This window comes from Trichechus manatus, unplaced genomic scaffold (assembly GCF_000243295.1).
Source record: "Trichechus manatus latirostris isolate Lorelei unplaced genomic scaffold, TriManLat1.0 scaffold00080, whole genome shotgun sequence".
Lineage (NCBI taxonomy): Eukaryota > Metazoa > Chordata > Mammalia > Sirenia > Trichechidae > Trichechus > Trichechus manatus.
This window is the reverse complement of record NW_004444016.1, coordinates 3,706,109-3,727,581: the sequence shown is the minus strand read 5'-3', so window position 1 is coordinate 3,727,581 and position 21,473 is coordinate 3,706,109. Positions and strand designations below refer to the sequence as shown.

Below are 21,473 nucleotides of genomic sequence, written 5' to 3'. Positions count from 1 at the left end.
ATCAGAGCTTCAGTAGAAGTCTCGCTTAAGACAGTCACAAGATCAGTCAGCCATCATTACAAGAGTGCTGGTGTCTTGGAAGCAGGATATGTTCATTAATCTTTGATTGTGTTCTGAAGGAATAGGTTTCAAGCATTTTAGTGAGCCCTATTACCTCAATACAATTATGTGAAACTAGACAATCAACTTTTAAAGGTCAGTTATAGTTCAAGGCATAGCTATAAGCTTTAAAAATTATACATTTATGATTATATAGCACATAGGTTTTTAACATTTAATAAGATGACCTTTAGTGTCATGGGTGAGAGAACTCTTTTCATAAAGCAAAACTTACAGTTTTATTTCACAGTTTCCCTTTTTCATTGTGATTCAGTTAGAATCTTTGATCAGCTAAGATTTCTCTAGGCACTATCTTAGGTTCTTCGTATCTTGGGAATTAAAAGTACTGGTCGTGACACATACACTATTTTTATTAGTTTCATGACTTCTTTTGTTGTTGTTGTTTTAGTTGGACGGAGACCATTTTCTGCACCTTAGATGCCTGCTCTGGAGCTTTTAAGACCCTAATCACTAAACAACTTAGCAATCTGAAAAGGATATATATTCTCATATATTGTCATTATCAGGCCAGTGATTTGAAAGACTTGTTTAACTCACGAACCTAAAGTTTTTAGTCAGGTAAACAAATCCCAAGAATAATTAGGGGGAGCCTTGGTAGCTTACCTGCTTCTCTAGCTTGCACTTTAGTCGTTATTATATCTTGATACACTTTAGTTTAGGTGTCATTAATATACACACAACATTTTTTTAAATTAAAGCACACAGTCCTCTTTGGGAAGCAAGCAAATAACTAAGAGCTTTTGTATAGTCATTGCTCTTACTTGAGTTACTTTAGTGAACAAAGACTATATGGCATTATTTAGACTATTAATAGAACTCTCAAGTTTTAAGGCAGCCCTGTCTAACACTAATTGTAATCTAATAATTTTTTGTCTGACATAAGCAAATCCTATTTTGGTGATTTTATGGATTATAGCTGCCACAGAACGACCAGTTAAAGTTTCTTTGGTAAGAGGTTTTTTTTTTTGTTACCTGTTTAGTCAGATGTTTGATGACTTTTTAAAAAAAAATTTTATAGGAGTTATGGCTCTCACCTTTTTGATTCTTTATTAGAAGGTAGTTTAGAGTGGAAGGAAACTTGAGGCGCTCCATAAGCCAAATAGCAAGTTTAAATTCAATTGAGTGACAGCACCTTGTAGGCATGACAGCCATGCACAAAATAATGTCTTTTAAGCTATACGAGGGAAGGTTATTCAAGGTGTTAGCGAGGCTAAAGAGGAGTAAATATTAAAAGGAAGCACATGACTGTTGACTATTAGCCACAGCTTTTAAGTACCCAGGCAAGGCCTTGGCTACAGTATTTAGTTGTAAACTATAATATGCTGCAGGTCTCTGCTTATTTTTATGTTTTTGAGTTAACACCCCCAGGGCTTGACCCTCTCATTTATTAACATATAATTAAAAGGCTTGTTGTAATTAGGGAATCTTAATGCTGGAGGTTGAAGAAGGGCTGTTTTTACTAAAGTTTTAAGCCAAAACAGAGATTTTGAGTTAGATGTCTTTAATAATTTATATAAGGGGGCTGCCAAAAGGGAGAAATTACTGTATTTTTATGCAGATAACACACACCTTGTACGTTTGTTTGCCACCTGTGCCCTCCCTCTGTGAGGTATTTTCATAAGTGTACTATGCTAATTTTTTTTACAGCAACATGTAAAAAAAATTTGGTATAGTGGCATTTATGAAAATACCTTGTAGGAGGTGGACGCAGTTGACAGACAAACGTAGAAGGTGCACATTATTTGCGAAATAATACAGTAGTACCCATTAGCAACAGTATCTAGTAAGTCCCAGGAATTCTCGTAGGTTTTTTTTTTTGCAAATTTAGTTGCAGGAACTGTTGAATTGTCTGAAGCTTTTTAGAGGCTAATTTTATACTTTTGTACTTAATTTATGCCCTAGGTATTGAACTTGGGACAGACAAAACTGTAATTTATCCTTGGAGACCTTGTGGCCCTTCTCTGCTAATTGTTGTAAAAAGGGTATAATGAATCAGCTTGACTGTCTTTGAGAGAGTATTAGAGCATAAAAGGAGATCATTTACATATTGAAGGAGGGTTGAATTTTGGGGAAAATTTAAAGTTGATAGATCTTGATTTAGGATTTGGGAGAAACAGGCATATGATTTAGTAAATCTTTGGGGAAGAATGGAAGCTTTCCCGAATGAAAACAGAGATTCACTAGAGGGTTCTACAGAAGTCTTGAAAAAGGCTGCTTACAAGTCAATAACAGTAAACCATTATGCCAGGGGGTGGGGGTAGGTATTTTAGCAAGTAAAGTGTGAGGGTTAGGTACTACAGGAAAACGGGGATAATTATTTATTGCTTTTAGATCTTGAACAAAGATCTTTTAATCTTGACTGTGTGGTTTTTTAACTGATGAAACAAGGGTATTGCAAGGGCTTGTGTAAGGGATAATAAGTTTTTTAGAAATGAATTGATTAATAATGGGTTTAAGTTTTAATAGTGAACCCAGGGGGTGCAGTGGTTAAGTACTCGACAGCAAACCAGAAGATTAGTGGTTCAAACCCACCAGCTGCTCCACGAGAGAAAGAGGTGGCAGTCTGCTTCCATAAAGCTTACAGCCTTGGAAATCTTATGGGGCAGTTCTACTCTGTCCTGTAGGATCCCTGTGAGTCGGAATCAACTTGATGGCAACAGGCTTGGTTTGGTTTTTTGTTGGGCAAGGTAGGGTAAAGGTTTGGTTGGGTCTATTTTTATAGGTTTAGTACTATGAATATGACCAGTGTCAGTAGAGTCTTTCACCCATAATTTATCTGGTACTTGATCTAATGTTTTAAATTTATTGTTTGCTGTTGCAACTTTAGTTTTTAGTGCAAATTAACTTTTATTTTAATTTATTAGGAAATTCTAATAACATCTCTCCCAGATGAGAAAAAGAAATATGGCTTTGGAGCTTAGTTAAGAGGTTTCTTTTTATTAAATGTACGGGAGTAGAATTATAAAGCAAAAAAGAATGATTTTTGGTGAATGGACCCAATTTTATAGGAAGAAGTTTAGAAATGTAGACAGTATGAGTTTTATTAATTTTTACAATTTTTTTGTCACTCTGAGGAAGGAGTTGATGTAACAGTGTGGAGTTTAAAGTAGATATTGTAGTACCAGTACCTATTAGAGCTGATAGTGACTTTCCATTATAATTGTTTGTCTGTGTGTTTAAACTTACTATGAGGAGTAATACACTTGGTCGTTTCTCAGAGTAACTTTATTTAGAATTTTTAAGCATTATTAAGAGTTCTTTTTTTTTTGGAGCTGAAGCTCATGAAGGGTTAGAAGTCCCTGTAAGCTTTGGGCAATCTCATTGTTAATGTCTAAATTCTTTATAATAAAGACATTGATTTTTTTTTTTTTGGATCTGAGTTTGAGAAGATTGAGGATTTGAAAGTGGTTGAGGAGGACTTAAAGAAGGAGGGGACAAAGGTTTGTAAGCAAAAGAGAATTGGTCTCTCCTGGGACACTGAGGACCATGATGACCCTGGAGCTGTTTCTAAAAGTCACGATTAGCCACTCCTTATAATCTCAAGTAGATTTATCTTTCTTTTGTTAGCAGGCTTGTACAATTGACCAATCCGTTTTTTGGGGAAATATCTTGGGAATGGCATTTAACCATTTTTTAGTAATAATTCTGGCCCTTTTAGGAGTGTTTTTCTTAGTCAGCTTACAGGGGTCTTGGACTTTCCGTCAGCATTATCCTATTTAGCCTCTTTTATTCATTTTTGGGTATCTTTTGGTCCCAAAAACATGTGAATAAACTGATAGACATCAGGTAAAACTGGATCATCAGCACTAATTAAAATTTTACATTGTTCAAAGAATTTTTGGTGATCCTCCCTGGGTTTAGGGAGTTCTTTTACTATACTTTGTAATTTACCTTTATTCTGAGGAGAATATATAACTTTTTAAAAGACTTGGAGTTTCTGAGGGCTGAATTTTAAAATGTGTTTGGGGTCTGACCTCTTTTTGGTAGAATGGATGTTCTTACAATAGACCAAGTGTGGGGTTAGTTTTAGGGATTTCAGGGAAGACAGGATAGATTATAGAGGGGGAAGAGGATTAGGGAATGGAGGAGGCAATTCAGAAGGAAAAGCGTGTCCACTTTACAGAGCTTTAAGTCATTTCTACAAGAATTTCTGTATTTTTAACAAAGCCTTTTAAGCGATAAGATTTTACTTTTTATTTTGTCTGTTTATGGACTCTGAGTACCAGTTGAGTTAAGTATCCCACTGGGCTTCTTTGACTTCCTTGGTATTTTCTAATTTTTCCCTAAGATAAACTGTTCGGTCTAGTGAAGAACCCCATTTAGGCTATTGAAATTTTAAGTCGTATTTTGTATAATTTATTCATTTATCAAGGAACAAACAAGAACGAAAACTAGTGTTTTTCCATGAATCCTACTGGCATGCCAGCAGGGGGAGTTCTAAGCTCAGATTTAGAATTTGAGGATCCCATTATTAGTCTCTGATTTTGTCTAAACTTTCAAGTGCCACACACTGACTCAGTCTTTCCACTGAAATGCAGCCCGAATCAGGGATTTTAAATCAACCTAGCTGAAATAACAGAAAAACAAATGAGGACAAACAACCATATAACAGAGAAACTGCACAGCAGTCTTAAGGAGCAACACTAAAAATTGAGGACTCGAGAGACCCAACAAGTCTAAATCAGGAAGGAGAAGCAGATGAGTGAAAATACCACTCAGCTGGTACCAACATCTGGTTCAACTTTCATGACAGAGAATCATTGGGAAAGACACTTCGGTCCCACTTCTGACACCAAATAACTGTCAATCAACTCAAAATACCATTAACAGATTGCTATGTAGGTTTAATAGATAATTTGGAGATTGGGCAACATGACATTACCTAGTGAATCAGTGTTTTGATTAAGATTTTTGAAGTGCTGTGTATATAGTTTTATCAGGAACTTAGAAAAAAATTTTTTCATTGGTTGAGGATTATGTCAGAATACATAAATGTTGTAAGAGTGCAGTATGTGCTCACACATTATAAGTTTCAGGTGTTTTAGTGAGCCTCATCACCTAGATACAATTACATAAAACTAGGCAAGCTACTTTTTTAAAACTCAGTTATAGTTGAAGACTTAAGTATAAGCTCTAAAAATTATATATTTATGATTATACAGCACGTAAGTTTTTAACATTTGTTAAGATGACCTTTAGTGTCATGGGCAAGAGGACTCCCTCTGTTTTCATAAATCAAAACTTATTTCACAGTGACGATAGACACCTTCCCCATAGTCCTCAGTTTTTTCTAAGCCTTTAGAAGAATCATGCTTAATATCCATAGTTCTACCAACATTCTCTTCAGGGCAGTCTAGGGCCTTACTATTAAACACACCAGAATTTCTCTAGCCTCAGTCCATTACTTAATTCCAAAACCAGTTTCACATTTTAGGTATTTGTTAGAGCAGGACCCCTACTTCACAGTACCAAAATGTCTAAGGGTTCTCTAAGAAACAGAACCAGTGAGGCATAGATATATAGAGAGAGGGAGAGAGATTTACTTCAAGGGACTGGCACACACAGTTGTGGGGACTGGAAAGTCAAAAGCTGTGGGTCAGTTGGCGGGCTGGAGACTTCTGTAGGTTTGCATCACAAGATCAGTAGGTCAGGTGACAGGAAGAGAACAAAATCCAGAGAGGGTGAGCGTGCGTGCACGTGCACACAAGGAAGCATGCGATTTCTGCCAAAATACCTATTTACACCTACTCACTTCAATTTTATTATTTGACGTTTTGTATTTATGACAGTGGTAAAAAATCTACTATCCAACTATTTTGCACATTAACAACATATGTCTGGCAGTAATGAACACCAAGGTGTAAGGTGAGAGTAACTCCAGCTATGTTGGTTAAGGTTATGTGTCAGCTTGACTGGGCCATGATTCTCAGTGGTTTGGCAGTTATGTAATGATGCAGTTTGGCAGTTATGTAATGATGTAGTCATCTTCCATTTTGTGATCTGATGTGGTCATCCTCCATTTTTGCATAATGCTGATTTTTGCATAACGACCTGGTCTTTGGAATCTAAAAAGGTCAGTGAGGAGTGGGTGTATAGTCTGAAGGCATACCACACCCTAAGGAAACTCCCCTTTTAACTGATTACATAATAATAGATGGCATTATGGGTGGTGATTACATTTCATTGTATTAAATTACATTATGGAATAGCAACTAGTCTAGTGTTTATCAAAACAATTGGGAACCATAGCCTAGCCAAGATGACACATGAAAGTAACCATCACAACAAGCTCCTATTCCCCTTACCCCCCATTTGAGTTAACAGACAGTTGATGAGGGAGAATTGATGTCCACATACCTTTTGTGGGTAATAGCCTAGACCAGAATTGAAACTAGAAATGCCCCCCGCCCCCGCTCCTATGCCATGGACTTTTCTACATGTTAATTAAAACATAGTGTTCTGCAGTTAAATTCATTTTTTAATTTGGCAGTTTGCTACATCATGAATTTAGATTAGTGACAAGTTTAGGATGCAGTTTCTGTAAAATATATTTAAATAGCTATAGCGTACACTTGTGGAGAGATCAGAATACCTTTTCTAAACTTTATTTTAGTTAAGTTTGGTGTTCGATGACCTTAATTTTCTTTTTCTTGCATTAATTAATGGTGACTATAAGGGAGCCTGATGAAGGGAACACACCTGTTGGTATTCATCTTGCCATACAGTTAGCAGGACCAGAATTGCACATTTGAAATCTTACAGTGCATGAACTTTGCTGCACTGATAGTTCCAGGTATAAAATAGGACATCATATTTTTAATTTGGAAAACAAGCAACAACCAAAACTAAAACAAATTCCTCATTAGAGGGAAAAAAAAGTCTTTGGCTTGGCATCAGGTCCTTGTGCCCTAAAGAAATTACAGACCTTAAGAGGGGAGTCAGATTCTTAAATTGATGGTCACTGACACACATTAAGTGCCTGATTGTAACCGGTTGCTGTTGTCAGCACTGTACAGAGTGCACCTAACTGAATTTGGGGTCAAAGGGAGCTCTTACGCACTTTGGAGTGCTAAAAGGGAGTCTTCAGATCTACTTTTGGTAATAGAGAATAAAATTGAAACTGCAAACAAAACAGGCAGTGAGGGAGAAACCGAACATCCCAAACTAAACAGTGTAGGAAGCAGTCTGCGGTGAGCAGTCACCGGGCATGTGGTGGGGAGGACAGCTTGAGTGTACTCATCTCTAGATTTTTATTGAAGGCCACAGGTCATGAGAATCATGGCCAAGCCAAGGTGACACACAACCTTAACCATCACAGCCAGCATTACTCCTGTCTTGCACCTTGACGTTCATTACTGCCAGATGTATGTCGTTAATGCGCAAAATGGTCATATAGTAGATTTTTTATTGTCGTAAGAATGAAATACCAGATAACGAGATCGTTGATAAGTGAGGAGTAGGTGTATGTTTAAGCCAAATGTTCTTTACATCTGATGCGAGAATTCTTTGGTATACTATTAGTGGTGTTGAGGCAGGTTTGAGTGACACCTGCAGTGGCAAAAATTTAGTGTAGTTGGCAGAGATGACAAGGACTTGGCAAGCGTATTTCAACTTGAGAGCACTTCAAATGAAAAACATGACAAATCAGAAACTTCTAGAATAATAAGAAGAAATGAGCAAACATCAAAAAAGGCCTTGACTGATGAGCATTTTGCAGTGCATTGGTGTGAATTTTTAAAAAATGTATATTATCATGAGAAGCTCTGTGCTTACTGGTCATCTGTAGTACACTTTATGCAGCGATGTGCAGTGCGCTCTCCAGTCATCTGGTCCGCGGTACACTTTATGCAGCAATACGCAGTGCACTCTCCAGTCATCTGATCTGCAGTACACTTTATGCAGTGATGCGCAGTGCACTTAGCAGTCATCTGATCTGTGGTACACTTTATGCAGCGATATGCAGTGTGCTCTCCAGTCATCTGATCTGTGGTACACTTTATGCAGCGATATGCAGTGTGCTCTCCAGTCATCTGATCTGCGGTACACTTTATACAGCGATACGCAGCGCACTCTCCAGTCATCTGATCTGCAGTACACTTTATGCAGTGATGCACAGTGCGCTCTCCAGTCATCTGGTCCACGGTACACTTTGTGCAGCAATATGCAGTGCACTTTCCAGTCATCTCATCTGCGGTACACTTTATGCAGTGATGCGCACTGCACTTAGCAGTCATCTGATCTGAGGTACACTTTATGCAGGCATCTGCAGTGCACTCGCTAGTCTATCTGATACATGGTACAGTTTTATGCGGTGATATGCAGTGCACTCGCCAGTCATCTTATCTGTGGTACACTTTTTGCAGTGATCCGCGGTGCACTCCCCAGTCATCTGGTCTGTGGTACAGTTTTATGCAGCAATACGCAGTGCACTTAGCAGTCATCTGATCTGTGGTACACTTTATGCAGTGATCCTCAGTGCACTTAATAATCAATTGATAGTAACAGAGTGAATGTGCGTGACATGGAACTTGTGACTCAGATGCGAGGGTGTATTCTTAGGATGTTCGTGCCCCCAGCTGTTGACCAGCAAAAGAATACTGCCTTTCAGAAGGCTTGAGCCCGTCGTAGATAAAAGCGTTCCTGGAACTTAAAAGTCTCTGCGTGTTTCAGTGTTGTTCTTTATGTTTTTTTAGGGAGGCAGCATTTGGGAGCTCTTTTAAGGAAGTGGGCAGGGCATGGTGTTCCTCAAGCCAAGGACTGGACTTGGTGTGTTTCTTTCTGGCTTTCTGCTGCCTGTCACCAATTTAGAGCTCTGGGTTGCTTGTGTGAGGGACACTTGGTCCATCTTCCTGGTGTTAGCTGTGGGCTGGCATGTACCTCCAGTTTTAAACTTGAGTCTTTTTTCTTCAGTATGGTTCAGAAGAAGACTGCACAGTGTTATGTATTCTCTCTGCCCAGTGATGACAAATTCTGAGTTTAGAGCTACGGAACCTGCTGTCACTGGCAGCCAACAGTGGATGCTGATGTAGAGATGGTGAGAGAAACACAGAGTGGCCCCTCGGGTGGCCCTGAGTAGCTGGATGGGGTAGGGCAGACATTACGTTTTGAGTTGAAAAATTGCAGGAGAATTGTTTTAGCGACTGTGTGTACCCAAAGCCTTCACTTTAACTGTGGGCACACTCTTTTTCTCCTCCCAACGAGTGTTGAATCAGGATTCAGACTGCCCTGGCTGTCTGAAAAACACACCAGTGGTTTTTCAGTTTGTTCAAATTAGTTCCCCTGGGTCCACATATTACATACACATGGTTGATTTGCCTCATTAGTCGCTTTTAAGTATATAGGCTTCACTCCCCCCTTTTTTCCTTGTCCTGTAGGTCACCCTTCTGTAGAACTTACCATGCTCTGTTAGCCCCGGCTATATTTCCATTTCCCAGAAAGGTTTACTCCCCCCATCCCCCTTTCTGGGCATCTCAGGGGCCAGACAGGGTCAGCTCTGGTCAGAGGGTCCATCACCTTGCCCAGGCAATATGATAAACTGCCACAGGTTGAGCATGGACTTGCCATACCTGGTTGTAAAAAGATTAATTTTTCTGCTTTAAACTTTAAAGTTTGGCATACACTTGAAATACCTCTTTTAAGGGATTTTATCTTTAGAAGCTACCACTTTGCCAGAAATGCTTGCTGACTTATTCAGTGCAGCTTTCTCTCACATAATCTCTCTTCACTGTTAGAAAATTACCACTTTAAAATTAAAGTTATGTTTTTAAATTTAAATTAAATTAATCTCAGCAGTTGTAAGAAATAATACAGAGATCCCTCGTACCCTTCACTCAGTTTCACCCACGCTAACATCCTGCAGCACTGTGGTACAGTATCACCACCAGGATATTGACATTGAAACCGTCAAGAGACAGCACATTCCATCCCCACAAGATCCCTCATGCTGCCCTTTTATAGCCACATTCACTTCCCTCCAGCTCCCTCCCTACCACCCACCCCCTAGGAACCACTCATCTCTTCCCCATTTTTATAATTTTTCATTTTAAGAATGTTATATATACAGTATGTTACCTTTTGGGGTTGGTTTTTTCCACTCAGCGTAATTCTCTGCAGTTTCATCCAGGTTGTGTATCAATAGCTTGTTCCTTTTTCTTGTTGAGTAGTATCCCATGGTATGGATGTACCATAGTTAATCCATTAACCCGTTGAAAGATATCTGTGTTGTTTCTAGCTTTTGGCTGTCGTGAGCAAAGCTGGTGTACACATTCGTGTGCAGGTTTTGGTGTGGAGATAGGTTTCAGCTCTTTGGAATAAATGCCCGGGAGTATGGTTGCTGGGTCGTATAGTAGTTAGAAAATTACTATTTACCAAGACCTTCCGTTAAAAATATATATATATATATATATATATATATATATATATATTTTAAAGAAATAAAGGAGAGAAGATGAAGGAAGAAATTCTTTCATTGTGAAATTATAAGCATCCTTAACTGTATATATTTGGTTTTAGTAGGGAAACTGACCCTATTGAAACTGAGAAAATAACTCTTTTTATCTCATACCTCCCGTATCTTTTTTTCTCAGAAAGATCTTTCTATCTGTATCTCTATATAGCTGTATCTAGATACAGATATATGAAAGATATCGATATATAAAATTGTGGTTTTATATATATATATATATAAATAACAATATTGCAGTTTTAACCATTTTTTAAGTGTGCAATTCAGTGACATTAATTACAGTTTGTCATGTTGTGCAACCATCACCACTATCCATTTCCAGAAGTTTCTGATCACCCCATACAGAAATTCAGTGCCCCTTAAGTTGTAACTCCTTGCTCCTTCTTCCCCCAGCCCTTGGTAATCACTAATAAACTTCGGACTCTATGCATTTGCCTGTTCTTGGTATTTCATATGAGTGGGATCATACAATATTTGTCTTTTTGTATCTGATTTATTTCACTCAGCATAATAATGTTTTCAGTAATCATCCATATAGCATATATCAGAACTTTATTTCTTTTTATGCCTGAATAATATTCTGTTGTATGGATATAAGGAATCCCTGGTGGCACAGAAGGTTAAGTGCTTGGCTGCTAACCTGAAAGGCTGGCGATTCTCATCCTCCCCGAGGCACCTGGAAAGAAAGGCCTGGTGATCATAGCTAGTGAAAATTCTGTGCACAGTTCTATTCTGATACATGGGGTCACCATGAGTCAGAATCTACTCACTGGCAACTGATTTTATATGGATATATACCACGTTTTGTTTATCCATTCATCTGTTGATGGACACCTGGGTTATTTCCACCTTTTGGCTATGGTAAGTAGTGCTGCAATGAATATTGGTGTATCAATATCTGAGTTCCTGTTTTCAAGTTTTTGGATATATACCCAGGAGTAGAACTGTGGTATGTATATTAATTCTATGTAACTTTTTGAGGAACTGCCAAACTGTTTTCCACAGCATCTGCACAATTTTACATTCCTACCAGCAGTGGATGAGAGTTTCAATTTTCCACATCCTCGCCAACACTTCTTATTTTCCATTTTCCTGATAATAGCTATCTGTTGGGTGTGAAGTGGTATCTTATGGTGGTTTTGATTTGCATTTCCCTAATGACTAATAATGTTGAGCATCTTTTCATGTGCTTATTGGCCATTTGCTTATCTTCTTTGGAGAAATGTCTCTCCGTTCCTTTGCCCGTTTTCTGCAGATTGTCTCTTCACTTTTTTAACAAAGTTCTTTGGTGCACAAAAGTTTCTAATTTTAATGAAGTCCAGTTTATCTGTTTTCTTTTGTTGCTCGTGCTTTTGGTGTCAGATCTAAGAATCCATTGTCAAAAACTATGTTTTGAAGCTTTATTTCTTTTGTCTTTTTCTAAGAATTTTAAAGTTTTCTTATATTTAGGTCATTGATCCATTTTGAGTTAATTTTTATATGTGGTGTGAGGTATGGGTCCATCTTCATTGTTTTTGTATTGAGATCCAGTTGTCCAAGCACCATTTATTATCCTTTACCCACTGAACTGTCTTGGCAACCTTGTTGAAAGTCAGTTGACAGTAGATGTACAGGTTTATTTCTGGACTCCGTTGTTCTATATATCTATCCTTATACAAGTGCTACAGTATTTTGATTACTGTACTTTGTATTACATTTTGAAATCAGTAGGGGGTCCTTCTACTTTATTGTTCTTTTTCCAGATTGTCTTGTCCTTTCAAGGCCCTTGCCATTCCATATGAATTTGAGGACCAGCTTTTCCATTTCTTCAAAAAAGACTGTTGGAATTTTGATAGGGATTGTGTTAAATCTGTACATCACTTTGGGTAGAATTGACATCTTAACAATATTCAGTCTTCCATCCCATGAACACAGGATATCTTCCCATTTATTTAGGTTAGGTCTTCTTTAATTTCAGCAGTATCTTATTAGTTTTCAGCATACAAGTCTTTCACCTCTCGGGTTAAATCTATTTCTTTTAGAATTTTATACTTTTAGATGCTGTTGTAAATGTAATTTTCTTAATTTCCATTTCAGATTGTTCATTGCTCTTGTATAGAAACATAACTGATTTTTGTGTGTTGATTTTGTACCCCGTGACTGCTGAATTGATTAAAAATATATTTTTAAATGCTTTACAGATTTACCAGACCAGAGCACCTAGGAAGCAGTGCCAAAATCAAATGTAGTGGTTGTCATAGCTACCAGGAATCCACTAAGCAGCTCACCATGAAGAAATTGCCCATTGTTGCCTGTTTTCATCTTAAAGTAAGTTTTCTAGAAAACCAGCTTGAGTGGCAGACTCTATTTTAAGTCAACCTACAATGTATAGCATATTGGTCTGGTGTACAGAGTATGTTTTATCACTGTAGTGGGTTAGTGAGGAATGCTAAACAGATTGTAGGGTGATAAATTATACTTACCTTCCTGTCTTGCTAAGAGAAGTTTATTGTGGTAAACAAAGAATAATTTACTCATACTGAAAATAGGATGTGAGTCACAACACTTTTTTTTTAATAGATATATACCGTATGGAGCCCTGGTGGCACAGTGGTTAAGTGCTCGGCTGCTAACCAAAAGGTCGGCAGTTCGAATCTACCAGCTGCTCCTTGGAAGCCCTATGGGGCAAATTCTACTCTGTTCTACAGGGCCACTATGAGGTGGAATCGACCTGACGGCAGTGGGTTTGGTTTTGGTTTATATAGCATATATACCGTTTTTCTTGCCCTGTAGATCACCCATCCTGTAGAACTTCCTGCACCAAGAAAGTTTTTTGTTATTACTCTCCTATGCAGATTATTCCATCCTCCCCCCAAATTTTCAGATTGTCTTTTACTTACAGACACACACACACACACACACACACACACACACAAAAAAAAAAAAAACCCCAAACCATTAGTATTATGATCTAGTCGAGGGGTTGGCAGAAACTTTTTCTGTAAAGGACCAGGTAATAAATATTTTAGGCCGTGTGGGCCACATAAAAGCCTCTGTTAAGTATTTTTGTTTTATTTTACAGTTCTTTAAAAATATAAAAACCATTTCCAGCTCACTGGCTGGATTTGGTGACTACCAATCTAGTCGAATTAATATCTTTTGTTTGGTGAAAGAAGCAGTGTGCTTATTTTTGCTACCATAGATTGTTATACACATTTGTTTTCTTTCCTACCACCTGGCACTTTGCTGAGTTGGTTGTTAGGTTTCCTTTTGTGCCTCTGGTGTTCATCACTCTGAACAATCCCATAATAATTCAAGATTTGACTTGAACCTCATGGGTTAGATTGGTATGGAATAATACTGTGTTACTGAATCTGTAAACTCCAGATATAGCCAAAAAGCAGTTAAAAAAATAAGATTAAAAGCTCACCTTTGGGTGGAAGGACTCAGAGAAACACCATTGGTGGACCCCTTGTGGCTGACACTTGATCCTTCTTCCTCTTCCCTCTCTGCTCCCATTTCCTTCACTTCTGTAGCGGTTTGAACACTCAGCCAAGCTGAGACGGAAAATTACCACGTATGTGTCCTTCCCCCTGGAGCTGGACATGACCCCTTTCATGGCCTCAAGGTATGGAAGGGTTTGTTCCTGTGTCCTGTAGTTAGGGGGTGTCCTCGTGTTATGTCAGTAACCCAGCACAGGGTTCCATGATGAAGTAGTTGTAGGAATTAATGTCAGTCTTCACTTCACAAACTTGATCACCCTGGCCTAAGCCTAAGTAGGGAGTTCCCGGGTGGTGCACGTAGTTAACATGCTTGGCTGCTAACTGAAAGGTTAGCGGCTCGAGTCCACATGGAGGTACCTTGGAAGAAAGGTGTGGCAGTCTACTTCCCAAAAATCAGCCATTGAAAACCCTGCAGAGCACAGCTCTGCTCTGACACACATGGGGTCGCCATGAGTCAGAATTTACTTGATAGCAACTGGTTTAACTCAGCATACATTTTAGCTTAATGAATTGTCTTTCCTCATATATAATAGGTGTATTTCTGCTTCGGAGTTTTTTCTAGCAATCTTTTATCATCTTTTACACTTGGAAAGTCAGCACAGTTAGTATCACAGCTAGAAGGCAGCTTTTAGCTGATGGAACAGATTTTGAAATACAGATTTAACATAGTTGATTTTGTGGTTGTGGATTCCATTTTTCTTGTTTTCAAATCTTATAGACTGCTTGAAATTTACCCTCCGGAAAAACTGTGGCACCATCTAAAGCACGTTGCCTCGTTATTAATTGTGGCATCTTCCTGGTGTCTCCTTTCTCATGGCAGTCCTGTCCCTGTGGAGGGGCTATCTGGGTAACAAGTAACAAGACCATTGGAATTACCTCTATATCTCTATGTCATGGAACCATGCCTGGGAAAATCAGTCAACTTAACCATGATTTCTCTTACCCAGGAAGGCAGTAATACAATTGCTGATATCAAGGTATCAGAGATCTTAATATTTTCAGCACAGAATGTTAGTTGCCATCAAGTTGGCACCGAATCATGGCAACCCTACATATAACAGAATGAAACGTTGCCTGGTCATGAGCCATCCTCACAATCATTGGTATGCTCGAGCCCATTGTGACAGCCACTGTGTAGTGTCTTCCAACCTCAGGGGCTCATCTCCTAACACTGTATCAGACAATGTACGGTTGTGATCCATAGGGTTTTCATTGGCTAATTTTTGGAAGTAGATCGCTGGGCCTTTTGTCCCAGTCTTTCTTAGTCTGGAAGCTCTGCTGAAACCTGTCCACTGTGGATGACCAGCTGGTATCTCAAATAAAGGTGTCGTAGTTTCCAGCATCACAGCAACACACAGGTCACCACAGTATGATAAACTGATAGATGCAAGATGTCAGCTCATGGTAGCAGTGGGTGTTTGCATTAAATAAAGCTTGGAACTCACATTTCCAGCACTGCCCCGCCCCTCAGTTTTAAAAGGAGGTATGGTGGTAGTAGTCTTTGAGTGGCACAAATATTTAAGTGCCGGAGTACTAACCAGAAGATTGGCAGTTCAGACCCACCCAGAGGCACCTCAGAAGACAGGCCTGGCAGTCTGCTTCTGAAAGGTCACAGCCTTAAAAACTCTATGGAGCAGTTCTACTCTGCGCACGTGGAGTTGCTATGAGGCAGAATTAACTTGACGACATCACAACAACAACTGCATGATGGTAGTAAAAAAATAAGTAATTTTGGTTCTTTTGAGGAAGTAACTGTCTTAATTGTTGAACAGGTTTGATTTATACTTTTTAAAATTAACCCTTTAAGTCTATGAGGAAGAGTACTCATACTACCTATGCGTCCAGATCTAATCCCATCATAAAGCCTGTTCAAAAGCCTCCATGGGTGACGATGGCCCAGAGCTTCCTCTTGGGGTGGCCATCCAGGAAGTGGGGTCCAGTTGGTCTGGGGTGAACCAGTTCCAAGGCAGCAGGTGCGTGTGCTCTCCTGCAGCTGATGTAGCCGTTCTGAGCCTCAGTGTCCTCCTCTCCAGTCGGGTAATTCCTGCCTGAAAGGGGCAGTTGTTGGAAGAATTAGAAATCCTGTGTGATGTGTACCTAGTACAGTATCTGACATAGGCTCTCGGTAAGTGTTAATGTTATGCTTCGCTTTGACTGGTCATTCTAGTGATGCTGAGTTTTGGTGTTAATTTATCACAGCAAAGAGAGCAGGATGAATGGGCAGTACCAGCAGTTGACGGATAGCCTGAACAATGACAACAAGTAAGGGACATTGTGGTGTTTTGTCCTGGGCATCTCCTTTGTGAGCAGGGAAGGGGAGGGGTGCCTGTCTGCCTTGTGGAAAGGGCCGCCCCATTTCTCATGCAGACAACTACACTTGCTAGGGCTCTAGCTCTTGGCTTTTCTGGCCACTGGCAGACCTACTGTCTTGCCACCCATTTACCTATGTTGACAATAATGCCTCTGTTAGGAAAGGAATTTTCACACCTGTGTCTGTGTTATAAATGCTCCCTGATCCAGCTGTTCTGGTCTCTTGTGGGTAAGAAAGGTTTTGTACTGGTAGTTACAGTCCTAGAGTGAAGAACCCAGTGTCCAAACTCAAGCCTTGCTGCCTGTTGCTGGTATCAGAACGAAATTTTCTTTCCTTCCTGTAGGGAAGTTGATTTCTTCCCCTGTCCTTCCTACCACTGGTGTGGAAGAAAGAAGGAAGGGATGTTAACTCTTGTTGAAAGAAAGAACAGTTACAATGTCCACACACCCGATGATTCTCTGAAGGCAGCCGGTGGAGTCCTGGCTCCACATGGACATGGCGGAGCCTGGGCCAGAGCTCAGCAGGGCAAGCTGGGCTCTCTTCCCCGTGCAACCTGCTGCACAGCCGCGTCAATTCCTGGGGCTAAATATCTGGGGTCAGTAGGGCATCCCTTAACATGCAGGCTCTTCACTCAAATGTGGGCTTTTGACTGCTTAAAGGTGGTTCGGTTTCTGATGGTAAAATTGGAGTAACTGTTCTGTTACTCCTCCACCCCCTTCCTTCCCACCCAGATACTCCTTGTTTGCGGTTGTTAACCATCAGGGGACCTTGGAGAGTGGCCACTACACCAGCTTCATCCGGCAGCACAAGGACCAGTGGTTCAAGTGTGACGATGCTATCATCACCAAGGCCAGCATCAAGGATGTGCTGGACAGTGAGGGGTATGTCCCCAGGCCCCCAGGAGGGAGGCGGCATGGGTAGCCACTTCCCTGGGAGATGTCTGTGCCAGAGTGGGGTCTGTCTTCAGTACCACTTAGGGGTGTTCACCTTCACTTGTTCTGTGGGATGCCAGCTTGAGCCATCTTTGGCCAGGAGAGACCATAGCTGACCACAGTCATCCTATGGACTGGTTCCCTTGCTCACACCAAGCAAGTCACGGCAGCCATTTATTTTAAGCACGGACATAAGCTGAGCACACTGGCTCTCTAGCAGTCCTTCCTGTCCCATTCCCTTCCTAACACAAGAAAACACTGCTCCCCCAGGGGCCCCGGGAAAGCCCCTTGCATAAGTCACCTTCTCCTTTCACTGCGTTCTTAGTCTCAAGGCTCACTGGGACTCCCAGCCTCCAGGATGAGAAGCAAACCAGCTACCGTAATGACCTGGGGAGTCTGGACTTTATATTTTGAGCAGTGGGGGAGCGGTTGAAAGATCTTAAGTAGAATGATGCAGTTGGATCTGTGCTTAAAGGGCAGCCCTGACGCCTAGAGGTGGATTTAGAGGGAAGCCGTTGCCATCGTCGCAGCACAAACAGGCCCTTAACAAAGGCAGTGGCAGTCACAGGGAGGGGAGCAGAGCCCAGAGGTATTGCGGATGAGCGGGATTTCCTGGCTTCCTGATGAATGAGGGAGAGCATGGGCCCAGAGTGACCTGGGCATGGGAAAGGGGGTAGTACATTTGTCAAGGTAAGGAATCTTTCCACCGTTGGGACTAAAAAACTATCTGACCATGAAACTTGATTCTGCAGACGCCTGGAGAGGACGTTGCACAAGCGTCCTCATTTAAGGAGAGTGGTTTTTGTTTTAACTTCTCATGAATCAAAGTGTAAGTGTGTTTTCTCTCCTCTGCCTCCTCAGATACTTGCTGTTCTATCACAAGCAGTTCCTGGAATACGAATAGTCTTAGCAGCAGCTGGTCAGAATGAAGGGAATGAGTTGGCAAGCCTCACCGCAACCCCCTGCCCTCCTGCTGTGGAGACACCACCACCCACTCAGGAGCCACCACCCTGGTTGGGCTCCCTGGCCTGGGCCGGAGGATGGGGAGCAGGGTTGCCCAGGATTCAGGTGGTTTTCACGGACCAGCTCTGCAGTCAGGGACGAGCTCCAGGAATTGCACAAAAGAGAAAATTAAATGCAGGGTGTGCACTTGGGTGGGGAAGGAGCAGAGTAGACCTGTCACTGGTCATATCCTGTGCTCCTCAAAAAAATGTGGGGGCAAGTGGTGGGGGGTGCCCTCATCAGCACAGAGCATCTCCTGCTTGTGCTTCATTTCTAATTGACCAGTGGGTAACAATGAAAAAAGCCTTAAAAAGGCCCATTTAACAGTTTTTATAGGCACATTAAAGCCATCAAATAGAGGAGACAAGGATATTATGCAAGGACAAAGGACTTTGCAAGTATCTTTGTATTTGTGAGTTCTAGTATTAAATACATATAGTCTGATATTCTTAGCTGGGTGTTTTCAGCAGATACAAAGAACAACCCACAGGGTTGTGGAACTGAGGACCGAACTTGGGGTTCCAAGCATGTCTTTTCTGCAGATAACTTAGCATCAAACTGCATGTTGAAGCATCAGCCCAGATGTTCTCTCTTTGTTTTCTAGAAATAGGCATTTTCTTATCTCCCTCCTCCTTTTTGATGGTGAATTTCATAATTGTAATAGTAGTAAAGTGAATGAATTACCGAGTTTATACTGAAATTTAGATTTTTCCCCTTAATTCTAGAGAGTGACTCTTGCTTTTTCAATGTTGCTGTTTTGTTGCTTCCTTCCCCTCCCCACTGCCCGCCTGGGACGCGTCTGTGCCACTGTTGGCGGGGGGGATGGGGGAGAACCGGCCATAGCTAGTGAGGGGCTCGGTAGTACGGGACCCTTTTATGTGGTGGAACATTTTCTGTGGTGCTTGCTGGTTCCCTGTGCGTCTTCAACCCCACCCCCCTCTGCTCGGTGGCTGTGTGTCGGATTTGAAATAGTGTGGCTTCACGTGGAGACTGCCTCAAACTGCTCTGCGTCCTGCTTTCCATGTTGTGTCGTTATGACTGTAGCGGAAATGACTCGTAATACGAGCTTGTCAGGAGAACAAATGGAGGAAATAGAATATTTGTTCCTTGTAAGATATCTTGCACGTGTCTGTCTAAACCTAAACTTAGATTTCCATTTTGGAGACAATTTTTTCCATTTATAACCTAGGGGCTTGGGGGAGGGAACATGGCTTTTGCCGGGTTTGTGGTATAACTATCTCTGTAGCTGCCTGTCTCGGACCTGTCCATTCTTTATTCTAGAGAAGAATTAGAGTAAGCCATTTCAAGAGTCAGTAAAACTTTTTCTGTAAAGAGCCTGAGTAAATGCTTTAGGCTTTGAGGGCTAAAGGGCTTTGTCGCGAAAGCAGCCAGAGGCAGTACAGAGATGAGTAGATGCTTCTGTGTGCCAGTGAAACTTATTTATGGATACTGAAATTTGGATTTCACAAAATTTTCACATCATGACACGTTACTTTGATTTTAAAAAAAAATTTAAAAATATGAAGCTACTCTCAGCTCACATACCCTACAAAAACAGGGTGGCAGCCATATTTCGCCCTGGACTGTGGTTGGTCAGCCCTGACATAACTCATTAGCTAGTTGCGGGAGGTGGTAGTAACAGTAGGAGTTGAGTAGCAACTGCTCCAGGTACTAGAATACATATAATGAGCATTATTTACTGCAGAATCATCACGTGTGGAAAATCCTGAGTGGTAGTTTAAAACAGTTACCCAGTTCATTCTCTGCTGTGTTCCAGCCTACAGAACACAGCCAAAGTGTGTTTTGAGATGGCAGTCGTTGTCGGAGACGTCCCAAAATGGCCCCATGTGGCCAAGTTCCATGCAGTTGTGTGGCTAAGCGATCAAGCTTTCTTATTTGGGGGCCAGGACAAGGCGTTGTCCTTTAATAAGGAACACATCTAATGGAAAGGAGGGTTCATGTAAGTTGGCCTACAGAATGCTGGGCCATGCTGTCTGCCTGGAAACGCCTGCCACCTCGCTTGCGTTACTGGGCTGTCCTGAGTGCGGTGTGACACAGCACATGTGCTTGTCGTGGGCTGTTATGCAGGCTGCCTGTGGTTAGACTGGTCCTGTCCACTCGATGTGATAGTCCTGAGCTGTGGCGGCTAACCCCTGACCCCCACATCTATCTCCATCTCCTCTTTGTCGGCCTCCCCCAACCCCATTCCCATCCCCTCTCGTGTCTACCAAGGACCGAGGGAGCTGCATTGGTTGTCCCTGGACTTATTTTCCACTGTTTGCATCTAGAGTAACTCCCCTTATTTGCACTCAGCCAGACTTGGCTCAGGTGGAGCTGATGGAGCCTCTGTCTCCAGAGTGGGCACAGATTCCGGGCTTGCTTGGCCACACCTCTGCCTATGCTGTCTGCATGAGCGCCTGCATTTGACACCCGGGCTTGGGTTTGCCTTTTGAGAAACAGATGGGTTTGAGGATTTCTTCTCTTGTAGCCCTAGCCAAGTTTAGGACAGCTGTTTTCCTATTCCCTGATAACCACCCTGCGTAGTGTTCACATTGTCACAAAGTAGATTTCATCACTGAGGACCTCATCGTGTGCCCTTCCTCACCCTGCCAGTGTATTGAAACAGCATGTACCTCTGAGCTGCCACCGTTAGCACAGTGCTCTGAAACCCGATGCTGGGTCGCCTCACAGATATCCTAAGGGATGTTTGGTTGACCATCAGGGCAGCGTTCCAGAGCCCCGTGCTGGGTCTCCTCTCACATTTCCTAAGACAATGTTTTGAGCATAGACCGTTTACTGGCCCAAGGGCAACTCAAGGGTTAAGTGGATGGCCACCCTTGGAGCTGGGCTGGGTCTTCTTCCTCCTGTCAGGCGCTGGCACTCTCCGGGACTCCCTCTCCCAGCAGTGCATATACCTGAGTGCTGCCATAGTCGTATGCTTCGTTTGTATAAAACTGCTGTTCTTCTGACAACCTAAGTGACTGTTTTATTTACTATAACTCTGAAAACAAAAATTGTCAGACAAATTTCAGTGATTGTGCTGTGATTGGATGTTTACACCTGCTCTCACCTGTCTCTCTGAGGAGCTATGTGACTTTCCCTCTCCTCCCCCAGTGGCTGTAGTGTTTCCTGTGTCATAATAAAGCTGCGTTTTATCCTGA

General features: G+C 41.4%; 1 protein-coding gene across 3 annotated transcripts in view; it reads left to right on the top strand.

The window, feature by feature from the left end:
* Nucleotides 1–21,473, top strand: part of USP22 (ubiquitin specific peptidase 22) — a 67,175-nt gene extending 45,702 nt beyond the window's left edge. For all 3 annotated transcript variants that reach the window (XM_004381021.2, XM_023735561.1, XM_023735560.1), the window contains 5 exons: nucleotides 12,766–12,892; nucleotides 14,101–14,192; nucleotides 16,267–16,329; nucleotides 17,110–17,259; nucleotides 18,172–21,473. In XM_004381021.2, coding sequence (XP_004381078.1) covers nucleotides 12,766–12,892; nucleotides 14,101–14,192; nucleotides 16,267–16,329; nucleotides 17,110–17,259; nucleotides 18,172–18,214 — 475 coding nt within the window. In that variant the 3' untranslated portion in view covers nucleotides 18,215–21,473. The remainder of the gene's footprint in view (nucleotides 1–12,765; nucleotides 12,893–14,100; nucleotides 14,193–16,266; nucleotides 16,330–17,109; nucleotides 17,260–18,171) is intronic.